Genomic DNA, 13,292 nt, shown 5'->3' with positions numbered 1-13,292 from the left:
CCTTGGATATGGATATATTCAAAGCAAGTTACTTCCACTGAAGACATATTTTGGCTACATCAAACTCTTTGGGGCCTATAGCCCTTGTCTCCAGTAAGCTTTAGTAGAGTGTGGTCTGACTCTGATGATTTTCCTGTTAATAACAACAAAATCACCTTCTCAGAACATTATTCATTCATAGTAACTGGTTTGTTCCATGGTCGTTTTCCCCACCTGTTGCTTCACTGAAATATTTGCAAAGGCTCCTAGCTTTGACTTGAACCACATTTTCACTAAAAGATGTGTTTCTTGAGTTTATCCCCAGACTACAACTTAACTGCTTGTGAAAACCATTTTCAGCTTTTGCTAATTTTCTTTTATGACTTGAAAACCCATTTTTGCCTTGGTTGGAGCATTCCCTAAAATTGTTCAATGAATCATGTTTTCTAGTTTCGGTATCAAGCACCTGGTAGACTCAACATCATATATCTAAGTCAACTCAGAATTCCTCATTTTGTTCTTTCTCTCTCCCCAAACTTGTATTTTAGATATTTTCACTTTTTCTTCACCTCCATTGCCAGAACTAATAGTCATTTTTCTTTTAGATGATGCTTCTCATGCCAGCAAAAATGTTTTTATCATTTTGTGAGTGTTACTACATACACAATAAAGCTGTGTCTTGCTGCATTAGGGTAGGCCCAACTCTCTAAGTGACTATTCCGTGAGAATGAGGGAGCTCAAAATTAGCAAAATGCCAACTCGCTGCCCTCATGATCCTTTGGGTGGCTCAAGAGTGAAAGAAACGGCAAACTGTAAAAAATTTGAGAATGCAAAGTATCATATGTGTTATATATAGCTATACATATAAATCCATACTCTCTATAGCATTTTGTTTGTTTCTTCCTTAAAGAAGTGGAATGGGCATAGGTTAACTGAATCCCTTTGAAAAGCATTAAAAATATCTGCTTGGTTTTTTCTTAAGCACATTCTCTGAAAGTGAAAAGAAACAGATTTATTATCTTACAGAAAAGAAAGTTTCTGTTAAGATACAACTATGGGATTTCTACATGTTTCTGTAGACAGTTCAGGCTTCTTTTGACATCATTTTTAATAAACAGCAATACAATCCCGGATTACTTGAGTAAATGAATGCATTTGCAACATTCATTTGGCACCACATTCTCTTGATGATTATGGCATTTGATATGTTCTTTTCTGCCCTCTTTGTCAGCCTGGTTCTTCATGTCAATCTATAGTCTTTTATGTGGTTAACTTGACAGATGCAGGAAATTGCTGCCAAGCTTTGAAATGAATTTTTTCAGCAGTGGCATCTGGGTATCAGATGGTCCTCTTGGCTGGCCTCTTGTCTTGCTGCATGTTGGTTTTAGTGGGGTCTGGTGTAGCATCACCTGTTGCTGTGCTCCCTTTTCCTCCCATATGTCCATTTCCCGTGATTCATGGATGAATGTGAAAATAAAAGCTCTAGTTCTGTCTTTATTTGAGAAAAAAATCTACAGAAATATGTTAGGTGGTGCAAAGTTCTCTGTCTGACAAAGGGATACTTCCCTTTGGCTGGCATGCCTATCAGCTAATAATTTGGTTACAAAGACCAAGTTTTTAAAGACGTTTTAAAATGAAAGGCAAGAAGGATGCTGATTAATTAGTGGAAGTGCCAAAACTGCTTTATTTCCTTTGGTTTGCATTAAATCAAGATGCTCCCATTGTTCTACAACATAATCAGGGGGAAATTATATTTTTGTTTTCAGTATATATTTGTACTTTTCAAAGCTAGCTTTCTAAATTTAAAAAGGAAATTATTCTCTCTGAAAGAATTATTTTGTGCACTTTCTGCAATCCAGAATCCCACTGTTTACATTTGTATCATATTTTTAAAACACTCAGTAAGAGCTATAGGAAATCACTATCATGAGGAAGACCTCCCTCATGTTATTAAGCTGTAGTGAGCTTGGACCCTGAAAAAGTTTTTAGGTGTGCTAAAAAACCCAAGCCCTACTTTCAGGGCCCCAGTGTCTGCCCTCCTCTGATGTTCATCTTGCAGCAACCTGAAACTCTTACATCTTTCATTCTCTCTCAGCAGCAACTTTGCAAAATAGCTCCAGGGGTGCCATTCATATTGTACTGCCTCAGAGGAAGGGCCTTGAGTGCTTAGGGCCTTCACCCTAACCACTATATCCTCATCCTAGAATGGCTAGGACAAAACACTCCTCAAACTGCTTGACATTGTCCTTTAAAGCTGTGCTCCCCAACCCCCAGGCTGCAGACTGGTACCAGTTCCTGGCCTGTTAGGAACCAGGCCGCACAATGGGAAGTGAGTGGTGGGTGAGCAAGCAAAGCTGCGTCTGTATTTACAGCTGCTTCTCCATTACTCGCATCACGGTCTGAGCTCCGCCTCCTGTCAGATGAGTCACAGTCTCCCATCAGCCCCAGATGGGACTCTCTAGTTGCAGGAAAACAAGCTCAGGGCTCCCACTGATTCTGCATTATGGTGAGTTTTATAATTATTTCATTATATATTACAATGTAATAATAATAGAAATAAAGTGCACAATATACGTAATGTGCTTGAATCATCCCGAAACCATCCCCCCCCCAGACCTCCAGTCTGTGGAAAAATTGTCTTCCACAGAAATGGTCCCTGGTGCCAAAAAGGTTAGGACCACTGTTTTAAAGTAACCAAAGTCCTATTCAGTGGAACTACATCTTCCAAAATGTTTTGCAGAAGGTCCAAGAGACCATATTATGATCTTGGTAAAGTTTCTTCCTATGCCTTTTTGGTTATGCTGACACCAGGATATTTCTCTTTCCACTCCTCAGCTCTTACAAATGAAATTCTTTCCTGAGTTACCTGCAAAAAAAGTTTCCAGTGTCATATTCATCAAAGAATCCAAGTTTAGATATTTTGGTGAACTGTAGCATTGCCCCAGCTAAGCTGACCCAACAACGAGTATCACTGAATTGGTGACAACACAGTAGGAAAGGTTCTTGGGCGAATATCTCCCATTTTCTCCTCACTATTATCTCTTGCACGTTTATAATTTGGCAGGAATAAGCAGAAAGGAAAAGAAGCACAACTGACTTTAAGAATCTTTTTCTTAATAAGAAGACAATTAACAAAATAAAATAGCAGAGAGAAAACACTACCATAACAAATAGCCGCAAATACTCAGCATGTTTCACATTCTAGGCTATATGAGCTTTCACATTAACTACAAATTGCTTGAAGTTTGGTAAAACTGCCTCTAAGCCAGCCAACATTATTCTTCTAGAAGAACTGGAAATTTCTGCTCATGATCATAATAACAAATTTAACTGCTATATTTATTTTAAAATTATACTTATTAAATTTAATTCTAAGATGTTTCAGTGATACATATTTCATTATTAAAAAGTCATTCTGTAACTTTTATTGATTACTTATTGTGTGCCAATGACTGTGCTAAAAACTATGGGAAATATTGAGAAATTATATGATAAGTTGTCTGCTCTTAAGAAACATACAGTTTTATTGAGAAGCTTTGAAGCATAATGAGTACAAAAGAAAAAGTTATTGTTTAACCACTAGAATGTAATTGTACCTTAACATTTACTGGGTGCTTATTATATAGCAAACATTCTCCTAAATGATTTTCAAAAGTAAATAATTTAATTCTTAAAACAATCCAATGAGGTGCTTTCTATTATCATCATCATCATTTTTCAGATATGAAAAAAGAGGCACAGGAGGTTAAGTGATTTTCCCAAAGTCATTGGTTGTGCCAGCATTTGATTCCAGGCAGTCTGTCACCAGAACCCATATTCTTTTTTTTTTTTTTTTTGAGACAGAGTCTTGCTCTGTTGCCCAGGCTAGAGTGAGTGCCATGGCGTCAGCCTAGCTCACAGCAACCTCAAACTCCTAGGCTCAAGCAATCCTTCTGCCTCAGCCTCCCGAGTAGCTGGGACTTCAGGCATGCACCACCATGCCTGGCTAATTTTTTCTATATATAGTTTTAGCTGTCCATATAATTTCTTTTTATTTTTAATAGAGACGGGGTCTCGCTCTTGCTCAGGCTGGTCTCAAACTCCTGACCTCAAGCGATCCTCCCGCCTCGGCCTCCCAGAGTGCTAGGATTACAGGCGTGAGCTACCACGCTCGGCCCAGAACCCATACTTTTAACGACCTTATTATACTGCCTCTCATGAAGTGATCACTAAAAATTAAAAATAAAAATTGGAACATAAAATAGGCCAAGCCTTTGGCTACCGCTGAGGCTTTACAATTTCAATTTCTGTGGGGCACAGAGGGAGAAGGGAATGATGCTTTTCCCCATCTTTGATTTCTCTCCTCACAACCTTACCTAATCAGTCTATCCAAGAGGGCAGTCTCCACATATCCCATTGCACCTGTTCTTTCCTCCTTTACATTTCCTGCATGATCCTTGGTGGCACTTAAATTTGCAACACCCAGAGGTCAGTGACAATGGGCTAGAATCACAGAGGAGACAGAAAATACAAAAATTATCATTTTTAAGGGGAGGCTGAATTTTTCTAGTTCTGAAATGGAAACAAATGAGAACAAGATAGCACTCTATTGATACAAAAATGAACATATGTAAGGGAGCTTAGGTTCTATGATATTATTCTTCCCAGTAAAAGTCACCCACTGAGATGAAAGTAGGCAATTGGCAACTGAGTGTTTAAGAAGAGTTTATCTCCAGGAGATCTGATATGAAGGGTTTCTTAGGTATTGACAGGAAGTGGTTTCTATTCACAATTAGGCCATTTTTAGCTCTGTTGTTGACACAGTTTCTTTCTTCCTTCCTTCCTTTCTTTTTTTTTTTTTTAACAGAAAGGTTGTGGGTACCATCTGGATCTCTTAATGGTGGCTGTCATGCTCGGTGTGTGCTCCATCATGGGCCTGCCATGGTTTGTGGCTGCCACGGTCCTCTCCATCACTCATGTCAACAGCCTAAAACTGGAATCAGAATGCTCAGCTCCAGGAGAACAACCCAAATTTCTTGGCATTCGGGAGCAAAGGGTTACAGGGCTTATGATTTTTATTCTTATGGGTTCATCAGTCTTTATGACCAGTATTTTGAAGGTAATGAAATTCACCTTTATGAATTTGAGAGAAGGCAGAATATATTTATTATTGTTTAAAAATTTCATTTGCATCTAAGCCATACATTTACAAATATTGTATGGCATGTAATGAAAGTGATGACTTTCTTTACCAAGTCTGTATAATTTTTCTTAACCTAACGGAGAGAAATTATGTCCTATATTTTAGAATCCTTTACGTATATAAAAATTTAGCCTGGCAAAATAAAATTTGAAATGTAAATTGTTTTAATAATTTTGAAATGGTGATCAAACTGTGGGAAAAAGTCACTCATTATTTCTGACAGACTTGTGACCTAAGTTGATTGCAAGCTTACATAAACTTTCTATTTTCTTGTCAATGGACAGATATCTTAACAATTAATATTATTTACTATAAGAGGTGCAGAGATGAACACAGTCATGGTCATGGTCACACACACAGTTTTGTATTTTAAATGCTCCAAAAAAATGCATGGACATCATCATTGCATGTACTTATTTTTTTCATGCAATAATTGAAATCCATTTTGAAGAGCATTAAAGAGTAATTATTTTGTCATGTAATTTTGGCAGGTATTTCCAAGGTATGCCAATTGCATTGTAAATTATAATTCATTTTAGTTGCCTACAATTTGAAATTTTCGATTTAATTTAGTCATTTACACAAGTTTGCAAAAATTAATTTCTACATTATATAAGTAATTATAGACATAGAATGATGGTGAACTAGTCCAATAAAAAGAGAAAATTTGAACAACCCACATGTCTAAAAATATCTGACATAATGTATGAACAAAATCTAAATGTTAGTTTTATTCTTTTCCTTTAATTCAAATATTTTACCATTGTGAAACAAAATTCAAATTGTGCCTAAAGTGGCATGAAGATAGTTAATATTATTGTTCATTATATATCACATAATTTTTTAAACAGGTTTTGACCTATTGAATCCTTATAACAACCTTATTATTATCATCTCTTTTTAGATTCTGGGAAACTAAGGCACAGAGAGCTTAAGTAACTTAAGATTACACAGCTAAAAAGTGCTAGAGCTGGAATTTGAATTCATGTCTTCTGGTTCTGTACTATACTGCTTCTATTCTAAAATACCCTTTTTCCCTGTTTTTCTCTTTGGTAAGTGCAAAATAGCATGACCACATTATATTTTAAAATAATTTGTGCCTTTTCTCTAATTGTTCTTTTACAGTTTATTCCCATGCCAGTGCTATATGGAGTGTTTCTTTATATGGGTGCTTCATCTCTAAAGGGAATTCAGGTAAATTACTTACAATACTGCAAGCACATCTCTGATGACTTATCTTAAGGTCTATTGATGATAAGTCATGGGACAGCTAAGAAAAGGACATCACCCGAGGAGCAGATTTTAGATCACAATTAAATTTATTCAAACTGATCAGAGTTACAAAAGTTAAGGAAGATTCTCTCCAGCATCTAAGATTCATAATCTTAAGAGTACTTTACCATATGTATATTAAAACTGTAAGAGGTTTAGATTTTACAGCTCTCTTAGAAAACTAATAGCAGTACACTTCTAGATATATCCAAATGCTTGTAATCTTTGACACTCTAATCATTTTTATGGACTTGTATCCATGAGAATAGAAAAAAGCTTGACACCAAAAGATGTTCATTGTAATACATATATTAAAATATTAGAAATAACCCAATTATCCAACAGCAGTAAAATAATTAAGTAATCTGTGGTACAGTCACTGAAAATTTATAATTATGATGACCACAAAAGCAACATGGTAAAAATGCTAATGACATAATGCAAAGTGAAAAACTACCTACCATAGGTTGATAAAGCTATGAGTTTGAGCAAGATTAAAAAGGAAGATGGAGAAATAAAAATAATTTGTTGAAATAGTGAGATCCTAGGTAATTTTTTTCCTTTTATATTTGTTTTTCTGTTATTATTACAATTGTATCTATAGAATTATTTTAAAAATTAGGCTAACAATGAAGGCATAGGGTAAGACAGTTTTGAATATACAGAAAACTATGCATTGTTTAAGTAAGCATTGGTTATATATTTTAGACATTGTATTAGTTTTCTATCGCTGCATAACAGATTATTATACAATTTAGCAACTTAAAACAGCAAACATTTATTATCTCACAGTTTCTGGGAGTCATGAATTTGGCAACAGATTAGCCAGGTGGTTCTGGCTCAAGATGTCTCAGGTGGTTGCAGTCAGGATGTGGACCAGGGCCACAGTCAGCTGAAGGCTTGATAGGGCTAGAAGATCTACTTTCAGATGGCTATAACACAGCTGTGGGTAAGAGGCATGGTTTCCTTTCTGGCTGTTGGTAGGAGGCCTCAGCTTTTTGCTACAGTTGCCTCTTCATAGAGTACTTATGTGTCCTTGGGACATGGAACCTAACTCCCTCAGAGTGAGCAATACCAGATAGAGAGTGAGGGTGAAGTCACAGTGCCTTTTGACTTCATCTCCAAAGTCACACACGGTAATTTCTACTTTTTTCTTTTTGTTATAGAAGTGAGTCATTAAGTTTAGCTTACACACAAGAGGAGGGAAAGGGAAAACTCCGTTTCTTGAAGAGAAGAGTATCAAAGAATATATGGACACATTTTAAAACCTCCACAAGTATGTTCGAAACCCCTACAGAGGCTGTTGGCACATTCTTCCTGCTTATTTCTTTAGGATACTGTTAGGGACTGAATAGTGAGTGTTATGTCTACCTGGAATTTTAGAATGTGACCTTATTTGGAAATAGAGTCTTTGCAGATTTAATTAGATATGCATCTCAAGAGATTATCATGGATTTAGGGTGGGCCCTAAATCTAGTGACTGTGGTTCTTATAAGAGGAGAGGACACAGAAAGACACAGGGAACAAGGTTATGTGGCAATGGAGGAAGAGACTGGAGTTTTGCTGCCACCAGCCAAGGATGACAGGAGCCACCAGAAGCTGGAAGAGCCAAGGAAATTTTCTCCCCTAGGACCTTCAAAGGGAGTATGGCCCTGCCAACATCTTGTTTTCAGACTTCTGGCCTCCACAACTGTGAAAGAATAAATTTCTAGTGATTTAAACTGCCAAGTTGTGATAATTTGTTGTGGCAGCCCTAGGAAAGTAACACAGATTTCTACTTAAATTGTCCTTTGAAGAATCTTGTTTTATAACAACATTATTTAGCCCAAACACTCACATTTTATTGGAAATGAGGCTAGAGGCTTATTTATGGTATAGAGTTGTTTTTTCAATTAAAAGGAAAATAGAAATTGCAGTATTTTCTATGACACAACTAGATTCATTCCTCTTCAGAACATACAAAAAAATAGTCACCTGACCAAAGGACAAGTAGCACAGGATCTCAGTTCCTGAATGAACAACTAACTGGCTTCTGACTTTGGGAGAAGAAACAGCACTCAGGCCTTAGGATAGTGCAGGATGTCAGACTGAGGCAACCTTCAAAATGAAGTCATTGTAAGACCACTGAACACCCAAAGTAGATAGTATGACTGACCCTTCATCCCAGTGTGGGGTAAACTTAACTGGGAGAGGGAGATGGCTGAGAGGTGTTATGTGTTTAAATTTTGCTCAAATTAGATTTAATTTGCTCATTTAAAAAAATCTCATGTAGGAAAGTGGTATTTTGATAGAATTGCTCTGGTAAGCCAGATAGGGAAGAGTAACGAAGAGGTTTTATTTATTTGTTTTGCTGGGGTTTTTTTTTTGGTTGTTGTTTTTATTTTTTGCCTCTGGCAAAAGTTCCACGAGTACTAATTTCATCTGTAAGTGAAAAGTATTTATTATTAGGCCCCAGGCTTACATAAATACAGCAGCAGAAGTTTAAGAAACAAAGTAAAATCATTTTGATAGGTTTCAACAGATTTTTCCCCCTAATTCCATTCACATTATTTTATACCCATGAGTTTTAGAATTAAACAAGAATGTCAAGTGTTGGAATTATTTGGGGTGTGAATCTTTTAAATGAAAATTGAAGAAAACATTGTAAAAGGCCCATAAGTTAAGTATAATGAATTTTAAATAACACAAATGAAGCAGCAAGCCAGGTCACACGTTGACAAACAGGGTCTCACACTGAGAAACAGGGTTTGTGAAAGGACTATTTGGAATTGTAGCTAACTGGATGGAGAAATGTGATACTGATATTGGGACATGCTAAAAGCCAAATGCAAAACTCAGGATACATTTACCACGATTATTATTACTTAAATATACACTGAATATCAACAGTTCAAGGAGCATGTTATTATACTTTGTTACCCTATATGTTGGAGGAATCTGTATGTTACCTGCTTGTTTGGCAATATTAAGAAACTTATTATCTAGGCTTCTCACTGTGAAACATGGCAGAAAAAACAGATCACAGTGTTCTCATGAATGCTGTTTCTGTATTCAGATATATAACCACATCTATATTCATTCCAACACTTTAGGAATCCAAAGTAAAGCAAATGTGCCATTTAAACAATAACAATTGAAGCACCCACACACTAAAGTACACTTATGCAATAACAGAACTCCACAAATGGAGAAATGGTGGCTGGGAAAAATTAGTCCTATAGAAAAGGGAATACTCAGTTTTAAGTTAGAAGATTTTATTTCTTTCATATTCCCACCTCCATTATGCACCAAGTTTTAGTTGTTTATTTAATGACTTCTAATTTTAAAAGGTATTTAGGAAGTGGAAATAAAAAGACTTAATGACATATATATGAACAGTACAGAGAGAGATGAATCAGGAATGAGTTCAGCACTTAGTACTCTTCCTAGAAGTTTCAATAAATGTTTTTGGAAGATATGAATGAATATGAATTAATGAATGGTCAGTGGATGAATTAATGTATGTATGAGTCTGGTTTAGGTAACTGAGGTACGAAAGATCATGTCATGCCGTAAGATAGACAATACAAGAGGGAAAGATAGGGTTATGTTGAGTTTGGGATTCTTATTATAGGTACAAGCAAGTTTTGGTAAAACAGGATGATTTGACTCCATGGACATTTGTCTGTCTGCATATTAAAGTGATTTTGGAATATTTGATAAGAATTGCTTACAGTTTTTTAATAAATTATCTAATAAAATCTAAATACTCTTTTGAAAATGCATATTACTGTAGAAATGGCATGAAATAGAACAGTGACTGACAGTGATTGAAACCATTATTTTCTAAATAATCACCTCTTGTTGGAAACATTGAAAACTGCAAAAATTGGCCTGAGAAAAATTATCCAAATGATCCACATAAAATAAAACATGCAGTATAATTTGTTAGTAAGTAAAATGTATGAAGATTTAAGCTTCTTGTGAAAATTTAATCTATAGAATTCAACTTGAGAAAATTTGATTTGCTTGATAAAAATGGCCTCAGAGGCAGGAGGATCGCTTGAGTCCAGGAGTTGGAGCTTGCAGTGAGCTATGATGATGCCATTGTACTTTACCTGGGGCAACAGAGTGAGATTCTGTCTCAAAAAAAAAAAAAGAAAAGAAAAGAAAAAAGGCCTCAGAGTCCAATCTATAACAATAATATTAGGTAGTATGAAAATAATTGTACTATATGACAAAATTGAAACATAAATATCATTCATCCAAATGAAAATAATTTTATTAAAATGCAATTAAAATACATAAAAGGTTTGACTGTGCAGTATTGGAAATTAATCAAGAAATTCAGTTAAAAATTTGCTCTGGAAAACACTTTATTAACAAAAATGTATCTAGCTTAAATCTTTTTTTTTAATTTCAGGATATTATGGGGGTAGTTTAATCTTCATGGTTAAGATGTTGTATTTGTAAACTTAGCATCAAAACCTTTCTTGAAAATTGAAGTGGCTAAGTCAAAACAACAGAGTCAAAGCAAGGAGGTTAAAACATCCTACTCTGCAGCCAGATATGGGTCTAGAATTCAGGAGAGAGAAAGAAAGCCAAGGCAGAGAGCTAGGTTTGGGAGTCATTAGCAAGTATGTGAAAATCAAAGCCATGGGTACGGATGAACTATTCCAGGAGAGAAGAGAACAGAGAATGGGTATCCAGGAAGCCCAATACTTGAGAGGCAAATAAGGGAAGAGATTGTGATGTGACAATGAAAAAGAGGGTGGTGATTATGTTTTAACTCCCAGGGCTCTACTCTCCAAGAGAGCAACATGTAGCATTGGCTTTACCATTTTTAAACTCTTCTAAATTATAACCATATTTGAGAAAATGTGGGATATTCTTAGACAGAAATTATAGAAATTCAGAGTGTAAGCATAATAATCCCATTGTCCTAATGCTCAAATATCAACTTTAGTGTAATTCAGATATGTCATGTGAACGTAAAATTTTGGACCATATTAAACATCAACTTTTCCTACTTTTATTGTTATCTTACTCCTAAGAGAAATTTAGTGTGTTTAATCTTTTAGCTCTTTGATAGAATAAAGCTCTTCTGGATGCCTGCAAAACATCAACCAGACTTTATATATCTAAGGCATGTACCACTTCGAAAAGTCCATCTCTTCACAATTATTCAGATGAGTTGCCTTGGCCTTTTGTGGATAATAAAAGTTTCAAGAGCTGCTATTGTCTTTCCCATGATGGTATGAAACCTCTGTCAACTCTTTTTCTCTTTCTCTGATTTTTCTGGTCTCTTTGGAAACACAAACACGTGGACTAAAATTGGAACAATGATTATTGGAAATCCCAGTACAAACTTTGGTACTAAAATTAGTGACTTAAGATACATGTGTTACTTTAATCTCAGCCCTAATAGAAACTGACTTGTTTTCTACCAAAAAAACAAATAAGCGAATCTACATCTTCTATCTTTTCCATTTTAAACTATTTTATTATTTACTTCAGGTGTTAGCCCTGGTATTTGTAAGAAAGTTGATGGACTTGTTGTTTACCAAACGGGAACTCAGCTGGTTGGATGACTTAATGCCTGAGAGTAAGAAAAAGAAACTAGAAGATGCTGAAAAAGAAGTAAGTGAGAGTAAAATCAATATTTTATAAAGAAGGAAAAAAGAACATAGCAAGAGCTCTTTGCAAAACTATTGTTTTTATCTTTAGACAGTGATTATTAACAAACACAGGTGAAGTAGTTTGAAAGTTTAATGTTTAAAATCATAAAGATTTGAACAGAGAGAGAGTGAAGATCTTACAGGAGGAAACCAAATTCTAATGAAATATGCAGGTACTTTGTACTTACTTACCCTAAAGGCTTATTTTTCCATTGTGGATGGCAGAAACTTGCTGATGCTTTGCTTAACTGTTTTCAAATTATGGGCATGTGATGATTGCTTTTTGGTAAAATATGTGAGAAGCAAAAACAGATGTTACTACTGTTGATATTTTCCTAAGGAACAGAGTTTTAATCAAAAGATCCTGATGTAAAATTAGTTATTCTTGAAACATGTGAAATGATTAAGAGGAAAAATTTTGCTCTGATTTGCTTTCAGAGTGATTTAAGATTGAGTAAGTGTTGTTTGAGAAACTTTTGGGATTTAATTATTTTCATGGACTGCTGATTTATCCTATTCTGTTTCATAAGTTATAACAATTTAAGTTTTATGACATATTTAAAGTTCATATGTAAGCTTGGGTCTATTTTGAAGGCTAATCATAACATTTTTTAAAGTATATAAAAACTACAAAGGGTACAAATGGAAAAAAAATGACCAGTACAACATTCAACAGAATGATTGAACCCATTCATTGTAAAATATAAAAATAAAATTACTAGGTGAATAGAAATGAAATTGAAAGAAAATATTTTATAAGAATTGTGCATTATTCTATTTTTCTTGCTTCTACAGGTAGTCAGTACTGTATTCAGTTTCCTATCTACAGAGTATTTTCTCAAACTATGAATATATTCCCTATTTCCTTGGGGGAATTCATTTACATCTGTTTCAGAGGTCTAAGGTTTTTCTCAGTCATTTAGTGAGGGCAGATTAGGCCACAAAATCTAATGTGGTTTCTGCTCAGAAATTTCTGTAAATATGGATACATAATGTGTGATTGATAGTTCCTTCTCTTTCCATGGTGTCCCATCACTGCCAATGGAGTCCCACATGTAGAGAGTGATCATAACGACATATCTTAATTCTGTATGAATATTTCAATTTTTCCAAATGTTGTAGATGGCATACTTAGAATCTTACTACTAGTAATAATAATGTAACACTAAAAATATCATTTTATTTATTTTTCTGTTTAACAT

The 13,292-nt window shown here is 35.0% G+C and overlaps 1 protein-coding gene across 15 annotated transcripts in view; it reads left to right on the top strand.

Annotated features, from left to right (window-relative positions):
- SLC4A10 (solute carrier family 4 member 10) overlaps positions 1 to 13,292 on the top strand; it is a 313,419-nt gene that overhangs the window by 280,984 nt on the left and 19,143 nt on the right. For all 15 annotated transcript variants that reach the window (XM_069472125.1, XM_069472121.1, XM_069472113.1 and 12 more), the window contains 4 exons: positions 4,826 to 5,077; positions 6,287 to 6,355; positions 11,494 to 11,667; positions 11,930 to 12,052. In XM_069472125.1, coding sequence (XP_069328226.1) covers positions 4,826 to 5,077; positions 6,287 to 6,355; positions 11,494 to 11,667; positions 11,930 to 12,052 — 618 coding nt within the window. The remainder of the gene's footprint in view (positions 1 to 4,825; positions 5,078 to 6,286; positions 6,356 to 11,493; positions 11,668 to 11,929; positions 12,053 to 13,292) is intronic.

This window comes from Eulemur rufifrons, chromosome 1 (assembly GCF_041146395.1).
Source record: "Eulemur rufifrons isolate Redbay chromosome 1, OSU_ERuf_1, whole genome shotgun sequence".
Classification (NCBI taxonomy): Eukaryota; Metazoa; Chordata; class Mammalia; order Primates; family Lemuridae; genus Eulemur; species Eulemur rufifrons.
This window is presented reverse-complemented; position numbering and strand designations above follow the sequence as displayed.